Source organism: Sinocyclocheilus anshuiensis, unplaced genomic scaffold (assembly GCF_001515605.1).
Source record: "Sinocyclocheilus anshuiensis isolate Anshui unplaced genomic scaffold, SAMN03320099.WGS_v1.1 scaffold1224, whole genome shotgun sequence".
NCBI lineage: Eukaryota > Metazoa > Chordata > Actinopteri > Cypriniformes > Cyprinidae > Sinocyclocheilus > Sinocyclocheilus anshuiensis.
Window position 1 is genome coordinate 656,375 of NW_015544204.1, and position 19,132 is coordinate 675,506.

General features: G+C 36.0%; 1 protein-coding gene and 1 long non-coding RNA gene across 2 annotated transcripts in view; one reads left to right on the forward strand and one right to left on the reverse strand.

The window, feature by feature from the left end:
• LOC107696891 (LIM domain-binding protein 3-like) overlaps window positions 1-19,132 on the forward strand; it is a 51,760-nt gene that overhangs the window by 28,555 nt on the left and 4,073 nt on the right. The window contains exons 8-11 of the mRNA XM_016497458.1: window positions 707-873; window positions 985-1,021; window positions 15,251-15,307; window positions 16,397-16,536. Coding sequence (XP_016352944.1) covers window positions 707-873; window positions 985-1,021; window positions 15,251-15,307; window positions 16,397-16,536 — 401 coding nt within the window. The remainder of the gene's footprint in view (window positions 1-706; window positions 874-984; window positions 1,022-15,250; window positions 15,308-16,396; window positions 16,537-19,132) is intronic.
• LOC107696893 (uncharacterized) lies at window positions 2,263-13,642 on the reverse strand. The gene is made up of 3 exons (XR_001635134.1): window positions 13,558-13,642; window positions 6,469-6,470; window positions 2,263-2,274 (listed from the first exon to the last, which is right to left on the reverse strand). It is a non-coding gene; the product is annotated as an uncharacterized LOC107696893 (long non-coding RNA).

Sequence of the window (19,132 nt, forward strand, 5' to 3'; positions counted from 1 at the left end):
TGAGCTTTGTAAAAATCGACGCGTTTCAAAAAGGCGGGGCATAGAGGAGAAACAATAATGTACAGTATGTGGAAAATAATGTGTTTTTTGAACCTTAAACCGCATAAACACATTTCATTACACCAAATACACAAAATAATGTTCTTTTTAGCAGCATCATATGACCCCTTTAATATTGCTGCTAAGTGACTTTAAGAGTATTTGGTGGAAACATGTTTAAATGGTGAGGTTTACAGAAGGAGGGTTTGCTAATGTGGAAACAGAGTTTTAGATACCAACAAACAGATTTCTGAATGCTCTGCTCTGTCATTCTTCTGGGTAAGAGATATAATGTGTCTAAAATATGCTGTCATACTGCATTTGGTAGTGATAAGCAAGCTTCTGGCCACAATGCCCATGCTTTTCTTTTTATTAACACTTATATGAAATATGCTGCATAATATTCATTGATTTGTATAAAATCATCAGTGTTAACAAACATATGTTAGGCTGTACACTGTAAATTAGTGATAATGGCAGTAAATTAATCAGAATGGATGCATTTACATCCCAGAGCATTATCTATACAGTTTTAACTTTAAAAAACAACAACAATAACAAAAGTGCTTTTAATGTCATTAAACATGAAAATACTTTTGCTAACATTCCGGTCCTGCTGATAGGAAAGTGTGTGTTTTCACGCGACCGGCTCTTTCTGTGGTTGCAGTAATCTGCCAGTTAAAGACCGTGTTATAGACAGTGCTTCCCCAGTGTATCAGGCCGTCATCCCCAGTGAAACTGATCAACTAGAGCCGGCTGATTGGGCCAAAAGAGCCGCCCAGCTGCAGTCCAAGTCCTTCCGTGTCCTCGCCCACATTACTGGAACTGAATACAGTAAGTCTGCCTTCATGTTTTTGTCACTTTGCTTTTGTTTTGATATAGATTTTGATTTACAGTGTAGAGTCTGACTTGTTCTCTCTTTGTCTTTTCTCTTCTCCTCTGCAGTGCAAGACCCTGATGAGGAAGCTCTAAGAAGATCAAGGTAGGCATCTAGCAGCAGCATCTGGTGGCCACATACTTGACCTGTGCTGAAATCCAGCCCTCTGCCTCTTAAAACTTGAAAGTCTGATCGAAAAGCTGACATATGATCAGATCCCCCAACCAGACCCCCAAAATCAGACACCACTCTCTGTGCTGAACTTGATTCACACTCATTAGATGCATCAATCTAATACAGCTTGTATGTATTCATAGTAGACTGTATCAGGGGTGTAGTACAGAGGATTTGAACTTTTGTTAAAGAGACTGTTACTTGGTAAAGTTTGGGTACTGAAATATAAGAATATGTAGCTGAAATATAAAAATATTTATACTTAATTGAAAGCTTTCACATTTAATTGTACATTAACTTTTACTTATTGTATTTAGAATTAGACGTTGCATTACAAAATGCTTGCTAACCCTGTCTTTGCAAAACTATATGTGACCCTGGACCACAAAACCAGTCTTAAGTCGCTTGGGTATATTTTTAGCAATAGCCAAAAAAACATTGTATGGGTCAAAATTATCGATTTTTCTTTTATGCCAAAAATCATTAGGATATTAAGTAAAGATCATGTTCCATGAAGATATTTTGTAAATTTCCTACCGTAAATATATCAAAACTTAATTTTTGATTAGTAATATGCATTGCTAAGAACTTCAGTTGGACAACTTTAAAGGCAATTTTCTCAGTATTTTGATTTTTTTGCACCCTCAGATTCCAGATATTCAAATAGTTGTATCTCGGCCAAATATTGTCCTATCATAACAAACCATATGGAAAGCGTATTTATTCAGCTTTCAGATGATGTATAAATCTCAATTGATTGTGAAAATTGAATTTGAAAAAATTGACACTTATGACTGGTTTTGTGGTCCAGGGTCACATATACAATCTTTCAAATTGGATGTGCAAATAACATAACATAAACCCAGTTACTTGACGGGAAGGGTTTTGAAATTATTATCCATACAACCCTGGAGCAAACCCCACCTACAGGAATTACGTATTGCAAAACTAGAAGTTCATCCACCTTGAAGAGTGACCCCAAAAGGGCAACAAACATTTTTACTACATAGTGTAGTAAAAATAAAACTGGAGTAACAAGGTGGAAGGGCATTCATAATTACAATTATTAAAGTTATGATATGTATTTTGAGATGTGAAGATTTTCTCTAAATATTTATAATTAAGTATTTAGTTTTAGTAGTACCTGAGTACAAGCACAAATTCCTAAAATTCATAAATTACTACTTATTAATGTTATTACTACATTAGTAAGGGCGTACAGTTACTTAAATACTGTACGTTACACCCCCGGTCTGTGGTACTTACATCAAGCTTTATATTTCATATATCTTTAGCTCTCATTTATTTCACACTGTCATTACTTATCTGACACAATACAATGCAGAATGTGACCTCTGGCATTTAGTTACTTGAACATTTTAGCTCAAGGCAGCCACATTTGTATACACTGACATCTTGGGCAGGGAAGTGAAGGCCATATTCCCTAACCCATTTCTCCACCCTCTCTTTTCTCTTTTTTTCCTTCCCCTTTTGTCTTGTATATATGTCTTGATGTTACAGGGAAAAGTTTGAATCTGAAGCCAAAGGCCCTCGTTTTGCCAAACTGAAAAACTGGCACCATGGCCTGTCGGCACAAATACTTAATGTGCCTCAGTAAAGCACCCCAAGACAGAGAGAGCTAGACAGGTGGCATAGACAGAATGCAGTACTGCTATAACAGGAAAGTCAAAGCATGTGAGAGGAAAGCAGAAAGAATGAAGATGAATGTCAATTATGTTGTTTGGCTCATCACTACAGTTTCAAGCTAGTTGTTCACGCTATAGTATAGATTTAGGAATTGTTCATAAGAGTGTTGCCACCATTTAAATTCTCTCTCTTGTATCAGATTGTTTGCTTACATATTGATGATTGTTGAGAACATCATTGCATCTGTGCACAAGTCTTTTAAATCCATCAAATAAAAGAAATGTGATGAACTAATCATGTGGAAAGGCTTTTTGGCACTGGGATTTGTTTATGCATGGATTCAAAAGATTTATGTCTACAGAAAGGAAATTAACTTTAAACTTTGTATTAAATATTGTTCTTTAAAAATGCCCTAATATTACTATTTAGATATATAGCCTATAGCCTGATAACTTTTTTTCTTACGAAAAGGCTGGAAGTAATCATTCCCATTTTATTCTTGGCCATAAGTTCACAAAGAAGCCGCTCTGCTTTTTAGAATGTGATCAGTGGTTCTCAGCAAGGGGGCCAAGGTCTTGGCAAACTTGTTTAAAATGATTTATTTTAATGATTTAAAACTAATTTTTTTAAATGAAGTTTAGCATTTTAAGAGTTACATTTATTGGAATAGCCAATAAATGTAACTCTTTTAAAATGCTAAAACATGTATGTGTGTATATATATTTGTATGTATATGTGTGTGTGTGTATGTATGTAGTATGTATATATATATATATATATATATGTATATGTATGTATATATATATATGTATATGTATGTATATGTATATGTCAGACCCCCTTAAATTTTTCACTCTTTGTTATATTGCAGCCATTAACTTAAATGATTTTAGCAAATGGCTGCAATATAACAAAGAGTGAAAAATTTAAGGGGGTCTGAATACTTTCCGTACCCACTGTATATATATATATATATGTATATATATATGTATGTCTCCCCTCAATAACAATTTTTTTTATTGGAGAACATACAGAATCAGAACATTGAATCTTCTGGAATCACAAAATTCATTAAATTAAAAATTGTATTATTTACATTTTAAAACATTTATTTAAAAAAATTTAAAGCGAGCAGTGTTGTCATAATTACGTCAGAAATACCAGAGGAAATATCTTAGGCTTGATGATACACTGGGCAACTTTTTGAGCAATGTTGCTGGCCAACTTTGGGAAATGTTGCAGTCAATGGGCAACCAGGTGAGACACAGGGCCCACGACCGATCTAAAATATCCAGATAGAAATATGTTACCCATTCTCAATGGAAAAGTGCCCAAGCAACATTGCTCAAAAAAAGTTGCCTGGCAAAATTGCTAAAAAAATTGCCCCGTGTATCATCAGCCTTAGACAGTATGGGGGGCCTTTGAATAATATTTTGGACAATGGGGATCCTTGAACCACTGAATTAGATCATTTGTTATTTGACCTTTTTCTCTGTAGATCTAAGAATCTAAACTTTTGATTCTGTGATAGCATTTCAGTGATTACGTAGGGCAGGTTTGTTTAAAAAGTTTAGCAAATGTTGAAATCGCTTGCACATGCAGTCAGTTTTATTCCAGGAGTCATTTCTTATCTGTTGAAAAGCTAAATCCTGACAGACAGTAAAAGCTTTCACTTTAGACCAAACTTCAAATCACCAACACTATTATCTCTTTGAAGATTTTTTTTTTTCATTGATGTTCTGAACTTGTCAGACATTTCTTACTTAAGCCTGTGGTTAAATATTAGACTGCCTATGGGTTTCAAGTGATAAGGATGTTGATCTGTCAGTCAGTTGTCTAACTTTGCATATGGCACTGATCTGGGATGAGAGTGGAAAAATGTTGTTACTCTGACAGATCACTATTTTAGAATCCAATGGTTCTACTTTGAGAAAATGAGGCTGTTAGTAAGACATTACGGTGGGAGTGTACATTTTATTTGTGTAGGAAGAGTAATAACCCTTAGCTAGATGAGTGGTGGCTGAAGGGACAAGCTCTGTGTCTGGAGGATGAGCGAAGGCGCGTGAAGCCATCAGAACTTCAAGCGGTTGAGCATGATGGATGTCAATGTCTGTGAGTAGAGAGAGTCTATAAACCAGGACTTTTCCTCCAGGTAATTCTGCCTGTCTGGTTGTCACATAGGGAAATGGTGTTAGCACTGCTTTGGGCTGGTTTGCGCTAAATTTTTATTTATAGCATAGAATTATGCCTCCGCTAACTTGTCCTTCTCTCATACCATTTCACCACTGGTTTACTTCACTTCTGAGCCTCCCACTTGCATGCAGTGCATGCTGGGAAGACTGTGTGACCGCACTGGAGTGCTTGTGGCCCTGGGTGGCTGGCCCCTCCCTCACTCTTCATCCTTGTCATATTTATTCAGATCTCTGCCTTCATGTACATATGAACACGTCATGCTAGGTCGACATATGTTGCATCAGTTAGCTCTTTTGTATGTAATGCTGTAATTTTCTTCATATTTTCAGTCTCCAACTTTTCATCAGACACTTCTCACTTGACTGAAACAAAACAGTCATTTCATTGCACATCACTGCAGTGCTGTTTCCTGCTGTCCATTAAGTCGTATGTTTGTTTTGCTCGTTCCGCCAAGGATTTTGTTTTCAATATGTCTTATCAAGTTGGAACTTTATTGCTATCAGTAATTTGATGCTTTTTTCTTTTTTGGTTCTATAATTGTAAGCAAACAGTATCAGATTGTTTGCTTACATATTGATGGTTGTTGAGAACATCATTGCATCTGTGCACAAGTCTGTGATGGACTAATCATGTGGAAAGACTTTTTGGCACAGGGATTTGTTTAGGTGTGAAAGTATGCATGGATTCAAAAGATGTATACAGAAAGGAAATTAACTTTAAACTTTGTATTAAATAATGTTCTTTAAAAATGTCCTAATATTAATATTTAGATATATGACCTGTAGCCTGATAACTTTTTTTTCCTATGAAAAGGCTGGAAGTAATCATTCCCATTTTATAATTGCAGTTTTATTTTATTAATATTTATATACTATTATGGTATTTATTTATATTTTGAATTTTACTTTTTTATTTTCATTTTGTTTTTAGTTAAAATTTTAGTAATTGCATTATTTTTATTAGTTTTCCAATTTAGCTTTAAATTATTTTTATTGCAGTTTCAGTTTAGTAACTTCAACTTATTTTAATTAGTTTCCAAGGCCACATTTCTAATTTTCAATTCCAAAGTTTTTTTTAAGGTTTTCTTACATGTTTTATATTTAGTTAATGTTTCACATTCACATGCATTATATTATATTATATTATATTATATTATATTATATTATATTATATTATATTATATTATATTGTGTATTGTGCTTATATTGTGCTTATATTATTGTACTTTTTAAATATTGAAATGTCAAGCCAGCAGAGTGCCACCATTTTTTTCAGTTGGTCACAGAACAATGATTTTGGTGTTTTGTGACAAATTTCTCTTTTCCATAATGCAAATATCTCGTCTTTAGTGTCAGATGTGATCCAAGCAGCTTTGTATGAATCTGTTGAATCTTCATTGTTGTATTGTTCTACTAGTCTGTAGTCTTTATACGCTATGTGTTGCAATCATTCAGTGTGAATTACTTCTTTAGTATTTAACAACCTTTTTTCACTAATTTATCTATTTAATTATGGATAGTCTCTACCCTTGTTAAAACGCCTCTCCATAATTCTCTGCATAATATTAAATAATTAGTTTGGTGTTTTTAACCCATCTTTATAAAGGTCATTTTCTGTCATGCATGATTGTAAGATACAAAAGTGGCCAAATTAGCCTTTTTTTTAAAGCTTTCAAAGAAACACATAAGTCTTTGCCGTAACTTGATACCCAGTCATATATGTCTTCCTGTATGTTAACAGGTTTCTTTAATAAAAGGACTTAATATTTTCCTCAAAACGGTTATAAATGGAAACAAATGTTTAATACTTAATTCTGCATGGGTTGTAAACCAGAACCTATCCAACATTCAAAGCTTTACAGTCCCTCCAATGTGTCCTGTGTGTGGTTGTATGAATATTTCATATTTCATTCAATATTTATTCAGTCTTTCTTCACAACCCTCTTCTATGCCAATTCCGTTTGCTAATTTGCATGTAAAGAGAAGATAGTCTACATGTTAGGCTGCTTTTCATGAGAATGTGTTGCACTAATCCGCTTTAGGATGAGAACACATTTTTCCCTATGTCCAAACTATGTGTCAAGCATATAATGCCAGCAAGGTGGCACTGCAGTATCTTGTCTGAATTACCCTCTGCCTGTCTTGACTCTCTTTGTCCTCTGGGCCTGGTCCATTAAATAGCGAGTTACACGTTTGCAAGTAGTTTAGTACATGTTTCAGTTACAACCCCTCTTTCTGAAGGCGTTGTCTGCTTCTGTGATCTGTATTTCATTGTTCTCTGAATCTGTGCTGAGATTCAAGATTTTGTTAATATAGCTAAACCAGAGTTTGACAGCCTAGCTAGCTGATGAATACAGTGATTAGGACTTTATGATCTATATAGTGTTTGTGTATGTGTGTGTGAGAGAGAGAAAGACTAGAGTCATGTAATCAGTGATGTAATCATAATTTCTTAAGATATCATTTTTGGTTTGTTTGTGTGTAGACTTTCTCTAATTTCAGTCTCTCACAGCTTGCAATAAATGCTAATCTGTGTTTGCTTTCTGCCACCACACACCTCTCCCAAAGCCCCTCCAATACACACATACATGCTCCTCTTACATTATACACTTAAAATAACAGAGAGGGATTCAATACACATACAAGTTCACCACAGAAAGTGTTTAAATCTTCGTGAAGGCTTCATAAATGTCTGCAACCAACATTTACAGACCTTTCTCTCTGTTCCATAACCATAACTCAATATGAGCCACAGAATGACATTAAAGCTGAAGTGTGTAATTTCTGAGCCAGTAAGATCACAAATTGGAATTGCAAACGTAACTATTTTTATACAGGTTTCCAGAACATTTTCCCTCTTTTTTTATTGGTCGGACAAACAGATAGTCCTGTTCCAAAATCATACCAATCTAAAAAATCACACATTTCTGTATCAATCATATTGTACAAATTCATATGAAATCACTACTTTGTAAAATAGTTGCATGAGACTGGGTTGGTTGCCAATGTTGCTGTGTTGGATTGGTCGTAAACGTGGGGTCAGTCGACAAAAAAACCTACAAATGGTTTACTTATAGGTATTTGTGCAAATTAGCATGGACTAAATACAAAAAAATAATCAGACACTTCAGCTTTAAATGCTCTCTTTATTTCATCTTTTACCTCACTCTTTTCTATGGGCTTTTTCAACATAAAATGAGACCGGAAGAGAGAGAGAGATGGTCAGGAAGGATGGTTGCGGAGTGTGTGAAGGGGGTCAGCCATCGGTCCACCACCAGGCCTGCTGCTGCTAGGTGCCTGCCTTTTATCTTCTCTCTCCTGCCTGGGCGGCTCCAACATCAATCTATTTTCATCATTCATTTGATTGTGTTGATTATGTAGAGGGGATGCCAATTGATTAAAGAAATGTCTATTTGTGAATAATGCACTTTTCTTTACTTGGATCACAGGGGAGTATTATTTAACACTAATCTACTGCTCTCTAACCACTGAATTGTATTTTATGGACAGACTAAAAGGGTTTATGTAACCTACGTATAAACCCCGCGTCATTGTAAAATGATGAGGTCCTGCCATATGCAGTTCATTGCCCCTGTTTGAGCACATGATTGATTGTAGCCCTTATGTCTGGATTCATTTAATTCATCCTAGAAAAGCACTTACAGTTGTCTCAGCTGCTGAGACACCAATGTATAATACAGTCCGGTCCTTCTTCACAGCTCAAATGGTGACTCATACCAAATCGATAGTTCATAGTCTTTTATGTTACAGTTTTTACAATCCTTCAATGACAAAATAGATAAGTCTAATGAGAGTAAAGCAATTAACATTTCTTTCCCCCATGATGGACATCCTTGCATTCTGCTCAGAATTGTTGTAAGCATGAGAATGAAACAGCTGCTTCTAACAAAATTTAACTTAAATTAAGCCATATATACATACATGGCCTGAAACACGGCTGCTGTCTGTATTTATGGCTTGACATCAGCTTAACATCAGTTTCTGACATCACTGCAACCTAACCTTGTATCTAGTACTCCGGCTGAGCATGCTTCAGTTTTCACCAGTATTGCACCTGTCTGTCCGCCTACTATTGCTGCTTTGCCCAATGAGCTCCTTTCGGAGCTGCAGATAGCCAGTCAGGCACCCAAACCTGATGCGGAGCAGATTCCTGAGCAAACTACTGTAGCCAGGTAAAGTTGCATGCGTTGCATTTTATGCTTGGTTTATTGTATTCCTCATTGGTATGTATATGTGCAATGCATACGCAAAAGATTGTGATCAGTAAGATTTTTATTGACTTTTATTCAGCAAGAATGCATTAAATTGACCAAAAGTGACAGTAAAAACTTTTATAATGTTACAAAAGATATTAAATTTAAGATTGTATTGCAGTCATCAAAGTATGCTGGAAAAACACATTTGTTTCCACAAAATATTAAACAGCACAACTGTTTTCAACATTGATTATAATGAGAAATGTTTCTTGAGCAATAAATCAACCTATCATAATGATTGCTGACTGAACACTGGAGTAATGGCTGCTGAAAATTCAGCTTTACAAACTCAAGTGTAAATGACATTATCAAATCTATTACAGTAGAAAACCGTTATTTTAAATTGTAATAATATTTCACACTATTAATGTTTTACTGTGTTTTTGATCAAATAAATGAAGTTTTGTTGAGAACAAGAGACTTCTTTCGAAAACATTTAAAAATCAAAAAAGTTTCTGCTGTTTTTTGTTGTTGTTTTTTTTGTATGTTTGGGATTTTCATTCCTAATTTTACTTTTTTGAAAAAGAACACGGTTTAAAATTTGATTACTTGCAGGTCATTTGTTTGGCTGTGTAAAGGACATTTGTTTGGCTGTGTGTAGTATTAGTGAGTTGTTTCAGTTTTAATTAACTTCTGTTAGTGGAGACACGTGATAGATGTTATAGAAAATTAACTATTGATATTAGATTTTAACCTAACATTTGACAGATTGTAGGACAAAGTCAAATTGTGTTAGAACAGAGAGTCTCCATTGATCCTGGAGACTCAAAGCAAAGCCAATCCTCCAATCCTATTAATGTTATAATCAATGACTTTAATCCTCTAATATGATCTTCTTTGTCTTAACCCAATTTCTTGTTGCAGCTGCTGCTTCATTTGCTACAGCTTATTATTACTAATACCCTTCCCCCAAAGGAAACTAGAAACTCATATTTGATTGAATCCATGTCGTCAATGACAGGATGGCTGTTGATTTTGGCCTTCTGCTTTTATGAGTGGCGTCTCTTTATCATCACATTGTTCAACAACAAGACTTGACCCAAATAAAAACCTCCCTAGACTTCCATGAACTACTTTTTAAGCTTAAGATCGCCATAAGCACTTGTATGTGCCATCATCTTGTGTTACTTCAACAACAAAAGTAAGAACAGGTGTTAATAAAACCAGAGATAAAGTTACTTAATACGTTTCCTCTGGGGATTGAGCATTAATTTTCCTTACATGTTTTTTTTTCTTTTAATGAGGTACTACTACACCCGATGATGTAATGTAACCCTCAAGCATTTTATTTGCTTTTTTGATAAGTCTCTAACAGTCCCAGTCAAGTCTCAGATCTCGAAGTTAACCTTATTTTATGAAATCTTTTTCAATTTCTTAAATGTAATATTAAATGTTAATAATATTAAATATGTATTATTTCTAGAGATTTCGTTTTATCTTTTTAACCAAGTCATAAGTCAGTTTTTGAGACCTAAGTGTGAGTTTTCATATCTGGGCATTGAAACATGTTGCTGTGTTGGATTGGTCGTAAACGTGGGGTCAGTCGACAAAAAAACCTACAAATGGTTTACTTATAGGTATTTGTGCAAATTAGCATGGACTAAATACAAAAAAATAATCAGACACTTCAGCTTTAAATGCTCTCTTTATTTCATCTTTTACCTCACTCTTTTCTATGGGCTTTTTCAACATAAAATGAGACCGGAAGAGAGAGAGAGATGGTCAGGAAGGATGGTTGCGGAGTGTGTGAAGGGGGTCAGCCATCGGTCCACCACCAGGCCTGCTGCTGCTAGGTGCCTGCCTTTTATCTTCTCTCTCCTGCCTGGGCGGCTCCAACATCAATCTATTTTCATCATTCATTTGATTGTGTTGATTATGTAGAGGGGATGCCAATTGATTAAAGAAATGTCTATTTGTGAATAATGCACTTTTCTTTACTTGGATCACAGGGGAGTATTATTTAACACTAATCTACTGCTCTCTAACCACTGAATTGTATTTTATGGACAGACTAAAAGGGTTTATGTAACCTACGTATAAACCCCGCGTCATTGTAAAATGATGAGGTCCTGCCATATGCAGTTCATTGCCCCTGTTTGAGCACATGATTGATTGTAGCCCTTATGTCTGGATTCATTTAATTCATCCTAGAAAAGCACTTACAGTTGTCTCAGCTGCTGAGACACCAATGTATAATACAGTCCGGTCCTTCTTCACAGCTCAAATGGTGACTCATACCAAATCGATAGTTCATAGTCTTTTATGTTACAGTTTTTACAATCCTTCAATGACAAAATAGATAAGTCTAATGAGAGTAAAGCAATTAACATTTCTTTCCCCCATGATGGACATCCTTGCATTCTGCTCAGAATTGTTGTAAGCATGAGAATGAAACAGCTGCTTCTAACAAAATTTAACTTAAATTAAGCCATATATACATACATGGCCTGAAACACGGCTGCTGTCTGTATTTATGGCTTGACATCAGCTTAACATCAGTTTCTGACATCACTGCAACCTAACCTTGTATCTAGTACTCCGGCTGAGCATGCTTCAGTTTTCACCAGTATTGCACCTGTCTGTCCGCCTACTATTGCTGCTTTGCCCAATGAGCTCCTTTCGGAGCTGCAGATAGCCAGTCAGGCACCCAAACCTGATGCGGAGCAGATTCCTGAGCAAACTACTGTAGCCAGGTAAAGTTGCATGCGTTGCATTTTATGCTTGGTTTATTGTATTCCTCATTGGTATGTATATGTGCAATGCATACGCAAAAGATTGTGATCAGTAAGATTTTTATTGACTTTTATTCAGCAAGAATGCATTAAATTGACCAAAAGTGACAGTAAAAACTTTTATAATGTTACAAAAGATATTAAATTTAAGATTGTATTGCAGTCATCAAAGTATGCTGGAAAAACACATTTGTTTCCACAAAATATTAAACAGCACAACTGTTTTCAACATTGATTATAATGAGAAATGTTTCTTGAGCAATAAATCAACCTATCATAATGATTGCTGACTGAACACTGGAGTAATGGCTGCTGAAAATTCAGCTTTACAAACTCAAGTGTAAATGACATTATCAAATCTATTACAGTAGAAAACCGTTATTTTAAATTGTAATAATATTTCACACTATTAATGTTTTACTGTGTTTTTGATCAAATAAATGAAGTTTTGTTGAGAACAAGAGACTTCTTTCGAAAACATTTAAAAATCAAAAAAGTTTCTGCTGTTTTTTGTTGTTGTTTTTTTTGTATGTTTGGGATTTTCATTCCTAATTTTACTTTTTTGAAAAAGAACACGGTTTAAAATTTGATTACTTGCAGGTCATTTGTTTGGCTGTGTAAAGGACATTTGTTTGGCTGTGTGTAGTATTAGTGAGTTGTTTCAGTTTTAATTAACTTCTGTTAGTGGAGACACGTGATAGATGTTATAGAAAATTAACTATTGATATTAGATTTTAACCTAACATTTGACAGATTGTAGGACAAAGTCAAATTGTGTTAGAACAGAGAGTCTCCATTGATCCTGGAGACTCAAAGCAAAGCCAATCCTCCAATCCTATTAATGTTATAATCAATGACTTTAATCCTCTAATATGATCTTCTTTGTCTTAACCCAATTTCTTGTTGCAGCTGCTGCTTCATTTGCTACAGCTTATTATTACTAATACCCTTCCCCCAAAGGAAACTAGAAACTCATATTTGATTGAATCCATGTCGTCAATGACAGGATGGCTGTTGATTTTGGCCTTCTGCTTTTATGAGTGGCGTCTCTTTATCATCACATTGTTCAACAACAAGACTTGACCCAAATAAAAACCTCCCTAGACTTCCATGAACTACTTTTTAAGCTTAAGATCGCCATAAGCACTTGTATGTGCCATCATCTTGTGTTACTTCAACAACAAAAGTAAGAACAGGTGTTAATAAAACCAGAGATAAAGTTACTTAATACGTTTCCTCTGGGGATTGAGCATTAATTTTCCTTACATGTTTTTTTTTCTTTTAATGAGGTACTACTACACCCGATGATGTAATGTAACCCTCAAGCATTTTATTTGCTTTTTTGATAAGTCTCTAACAGTCCCAGTCAAGTCTCAGATCTCGAAGTTAACCTTATTTTATGAAATCTTTTTCAATTTCTTAAATGTAATATTAAATGTTAATAATATTAAATATGTATTATTTCTAGAGATTTCGTTTTATCTTTTTAACCAAGTCATAAGTCAGTTTTTGAGACCTAAGTGTGAGTTTTCATATCTGGGCATTGAAACCCAAATCCAATGGGCCTTTGACAACCAGTTTTCGTGTTTCTTAAAGGGATAGTTCATCCAAAAATGAACCCTCAAGCTATTCTAGATGTATATGACTCTCATCTTTCAGACGAATACAATCAGAGTTATATTAAAAAATGTCCTGGCTTTTCCGAGCTTTATAATGGCAGTGAATGGGGTTCGAGATTTTGAAGCCCAAAAAAGTGCATCCATCCATCATAAAAAGTGCTCCACACTGCTCCGGGAGTTAATAAAGGTCTTCTGAAGTGAAGCGATGCATTTGTGTAAAACTATCCATATATACAACTTTATAAACCGCTAACTGTTGTACGCACGTTCACTAGACAGTAGCGTTCCAGCATATGACGTAGGACATAGGCGTAGCATAAGCTCTGTTGAGAAGTAACGATTACGAACACAGAAGCACAGCGGAGAGAGCAAACCAAAACACCGGTCACGATTTTGAAGTACAAAACGAGGATTTGTAAAGAAAAATGGCAGAGGATTACACTACGCCTACATCATCTGCTGGAATGCCACTCTCTAGTGAACGTGAGTATGACAGTTAGTGGAAGTTAGATATTATGGTTTATAAAGTTTTAAATATGGATATTTTTCTTACACAAACACATTGCTTCAGAAGGCCTTTATTAACCCCCCAGAGCCAAGTGGAGTACTTTTATGATGGATGGAGACACTTTTTTGGGCTTCAACATTTTGACCCCCATTCATTGCCATTATAAAGCTCAGAATAGCCAGGACATTTTTTTAATTGTATTCGTCTGAAAGAAGAAAGACATTACACCTAGGATGGCTTGAGGGTGACTAAATCATGGGATTGTTTTCATTTTTGGGTGAACTATCCCTTTAAGTAAGTTTGTTTTTTTGACATGGCAGAAACTCTTTGCATGTATCCATTGCTTACACTGACACAGCAGTCTTTCACAGCAGTTTATCATATGCAGACTGGAGTGAACTTCATATTTTCAATCTAAACAAATAATCAAATAATGGTAACACTTTAGAATAGGGAACACATATTCACTGTTAATTAAGTGTTTTCCCTGGATAAACTCCTAATTTGCTGCTTATTAATAGTTAGTAAGGTAGTTGTTAAGTTTAGGTATGGTGTGGATTAAGGGATTTAAAATATGGCCATGCAGAATAAGTTATTAATATGTGCTTTACAAGTACTAATAAATAGCCAGTATGCTAGTAATATGCATGCTAATAAGCAGCTTGTTAAAAGTGAGAAGATTTAGATGACTATCTTTCATTTGTCTCCTACTGCAGCAGGTGATTGAGCCAGCAGCTGACATAAAGACTATTAAGTTTCAGGTCCTCTCTGTTAGACTCTGTTAGCCCTGAAATATATGAATCGTGTTAAATTAATTTTTTACTAGCTACTAAAATATAGTTGTTGGTACATGGTGGATCTTTGCTTTGAACGCATATGTTTGTTTTCTGTTTTGTGTGTGTCTGCATGTTTTATGTTTTGCTCATGGTCTGATTGTTGCCATGTTCACTCATATTGTATTGTACTCATACTGTTGTTATATTCAGACAAAACAAGAACAGAATACATATTTGGCAAGTATTTAAAGAGTTACTGCATATTCAGTTAATTTCCATATGTATTTTGGAAATCCAAAGTATCTGAACCTGTTTGTCGTACAGATATGAGTGCACATGTCCACTCTCTGGTTCATTCTAGGCATGATACGTTTGACTGTCCACCATTTTTGTCTTTGTTACATTATAGCTTCAACTTGCAGACCTCTATGGGTTACACTTCCCAGTACAAAACCTCCATCTCCAGGTACTGCTGTGGTCCAGCTCTGTATTCAATTAGCAAGTGTGTTTTCTCCCTCCCAGTGTCAGTGTGGCCTGTCACATGTGCCATAACACATCTTTTCCTCCTTTCTGCTTCTTTTAGCCAACTTACCTAAAGGATAATACTTATGCTTGGGGTATTGTTCTTTAGCTATCAAGTTGTAACCATCTATATGTGTCTTTATGTATATGCATGGAAAAGATTTGTGTAATTTTACTCAAATTAATGGAGGCTCTCTCTTCTAACACTGTTGTTTTTTACTAGACTGTCTTTTTCTTGTGCACTGCGCTGTTAAAATAACACAAATTTTTGCATTAAAATTGTGATGAAGGGATTTAAGGTAAGACATCTTCAAATGTGTATGTGGTTATGTGGTCAGACATCCTTGGGTAATATTAGCAGTAATATCAGTCTCTGAGAACTGAATGTGCATCCAAACTTATAGTCAGTAACTCATTTAAGACTGTGGACAGCTAAAGTTACCAAAGGAAATATCACTCTTTTTCTATTTGTAGATATTTAGAAGACTATAGATACACAAGAGAAAAACAGCTGACATACTGTAAAAAATAAACAACCTTAGGAAAAACTTATGACAACTTTTTGGGTAATGTGTCATGTGGCGTTTAATTCTTGCCCTTTCTGCATGTTTACACTTGCAGCTTTATAGTGACAGATGTGCAGAACATTTTATTATTATAGATTTTGTACATGTTTCTGTATAGAGATATGTACCACATATTTAAAAATTAAAATACAGTTACAGTTTGCACACAGTACGTATGTTTGGTGCAAATACGAATATGGCAAATACATAATTTCACAGAGAAAAGAAATATGGGCATCAATGGGTTAAGTCTAGTAAAACATGTAGTAGCTCTTTATAAAACATCAACAATATAATTATTATATATTACAATTATAATTAATAAAAACTAAAGCATCTGCCAAAAGTGTAATGTGAATGTTTTAGACTGATCAGGAAAAGTTTAAGTAGTTAGGAAAAGCAGAAAGGAGGAGTAGCTTCTCATTTGAACTGAAATGTTACTGAGTTTCTGGTCTGTTCTTCTGTAGTTCTTACACCCAGCCTCCACCTATGCAGCAGCCGCCACCACCCATGCAGCACAGCTCCATCCAGATCCCTCTAGGTCCACCTCCATCTAAAGTGGTCAGCACTGCCACCATTGTGCCCGCAGCCTACCCATCTGCCCCAGGTAGCCATTGCACATACAGTGGGTATAGAAAAGAATCACTTCCTTTAAAATAATCACATTTTGTTGCTTTGCAGCCTGAAATGAAGACGGACACAGTTTTTGTTTTATCCAGCTGTATTTACTCAGTGCAACTTATATCATCCAAGTGAAAGATATAACACCAACATGTCAGAAAAAAACTAAAATAAAAAACAGAATCACTGAGTTGGAAGAAGGATCACCCCCTCGAGTCAGTATTTTGTTGAACCACATTTTGCTTTAATTACAGTCTGTTGGGATCTGTCTCTACTAACTTTGCACAACTAGACTTTGCAATATTTGCCCACTCTTCTTTGCAGAACTGCTCAAGTTCAGTTAAATTTGATGGTGACCGTTTGTGGACTGCAGTCTTCAAGTCATTCCACAGATTTTCAATGGGGTTTAAGTCTGGGCTCTGACTAGACCATGCAAGGACATTCACCTTTTTCTCTTTCAACCACTGTGTGCTCAGTTTTGCTGTGTGTTTTGGGTCATTGTCATGTTGGAAGGTAAATCTTCTTCCCTTTGACAACTTTCTGGCTGAGGGCTCAGATTTTCCTCAGGAATTTGACAGTATTTTGCCCCATCCATTTTTCCTTCTATCCTGACAAGTGCTCCAGTCCCATAACAGGATATTACCACCTCCATGTTTTACTGGAGGAATGCTGTTATTTGGATGGTGAGCTGTATTGGATTTCCACCAGACATATCGTTTGGTGTTGAGGCCAAATAATTCAATTTTAGTTTCTTCTGACCATAACACATTTTTCCATGTGGCCTCAGAATCTTCAAGGTGTGTTTTGGCAAAGCTCAGTCGTGACTGCATGTGGCATTTTTTGAGGGGTGTTTTTGGCAAAGCTCAGTCGTGACTGCATGTGACCTTTCTTGAGGAGTGGTAATTTCTTGCAACCCTCCCATATAAGCTACATTTGTGGAGAATTTTTGATGTTGTTGTCACATGCACACAATGTCATAAATTCCTGCAGCTGCTTCAGAGTTGCTGTAGGCCTCTTGGTCGCCTCTCTGACCAGTTTCCTCCTGGCTCTTTCATCCAGTTTGGAGCGACGTCCTGATCTAGAGAGGGTCTGTGTTCTACCAAATACCCTCTACTTCCTAATAATAGACTTCACTGTGCTTCTAGCCATTGATAAAACCTTTGAATTTTTTTTTCCTGTCCACAACTTTATCCCGGAGATCTTTTGACAGTGCCTTGCCACCCATAGTTGATAATTTGCTTCAGTTGCACTACCAAGGACTGAAATGCTCCAGGAAAGCTATTTTCATGCTGAGCTAATAAAAATCACCACAGCTGATCAAAGTTGAAAGTCAAATGCCATTGAGAAAGTGATTAGTTACACCTGACTGAGTTTACAAGTCATTTTTAGGAGGGGGGTGATCCTTTTTCCAACTCAGTGATTCTGTTGTTTTTTCTTTTCTTTTTTTCTGACATGTTGGTGTAACCCTGGGTAAACTTGGGTTAATTAAACATTTACGTTATTTCTAGAGTGATTAATCCCTGTGTATTTTGATTGTAAACATTCATGTTTAAGTTTGTTACTGTGTTTATTTTTAAGAGTGGTCACCTATATTATGTTATATCTTTCACTTGGATGTTATAAGTTGCACTGAGTAAATGCAGCTGGATAAAACAAAAACTGTCTCTGTCCTCATTTCAGGCTGCAAAGAAGCAAAATGTGATTATTTTAAAGCGGTTATATGAAGCAATTTCAAATTTTCCTTTCTCTTTGGAGTGTTACAAGCTGTTGGTGCATAGATAAGATCCCTAAAGTTGCAAAGACTAAAGTCTCAAATCCAAAGAGATATTCTTTATAAAAGTTAAGACTTGTCCATGCCCTCCTAAAACGCCTCGTTTAAACACGCCCCCACATGTCACACGTGAGAAGCTGAGCTGAACAAACGTTCACTGTCTACGGTTGTGCAGGGTGTGGACAGGTACACTCGCGCAGGAAAGCGGCTCTTATTTGTGCGCCAGTACACCAACGGCTGTTCGCTTCTTGGTATCTGTGCCTCAGACAGGTAGCTCTGCATTTCCAGTGCTGTACGGCTGCCCGTATCCTTAATCACTTCATATTTTTCTTCCAATATCTCATCGTGCATCGCCAACAGTGCGCTTGCTCTGCGTGGTATTTTTTCTGCTGGCGACTCTGCACACTTCCGGAAAAATCGGACGAAAAAAATACAAAAAACCGGCCGGTTGCCGATCGCGCATTATAAGCAAAAACCGGCCGGTTCCGATTTATGGCCGGTCAACCGGTGCATCCCTATTTGTAAGATTAGTAGACTAATAAGTTACAAAATTTTGTTGACATGTTAATCAAATTAGTTGTCACACACATCCCTGTTGTAAACATGAATTTGCAAAGCCCAAAGTAATCGAACTGTCCCCAGAAAAAATAAGAAAAACATGCACAGATTCAGTATTTTCGTTTGGACAACATTCGGTGTAAAAATATGGAAATAAACACTCTCAACTTCTCACAGCAACAACGACGGGAGCGTGAGATGAGACGGCAGCAGGAGCGGGAGCAGAGACGCAGGGAACAGGAGGACAAGAGCC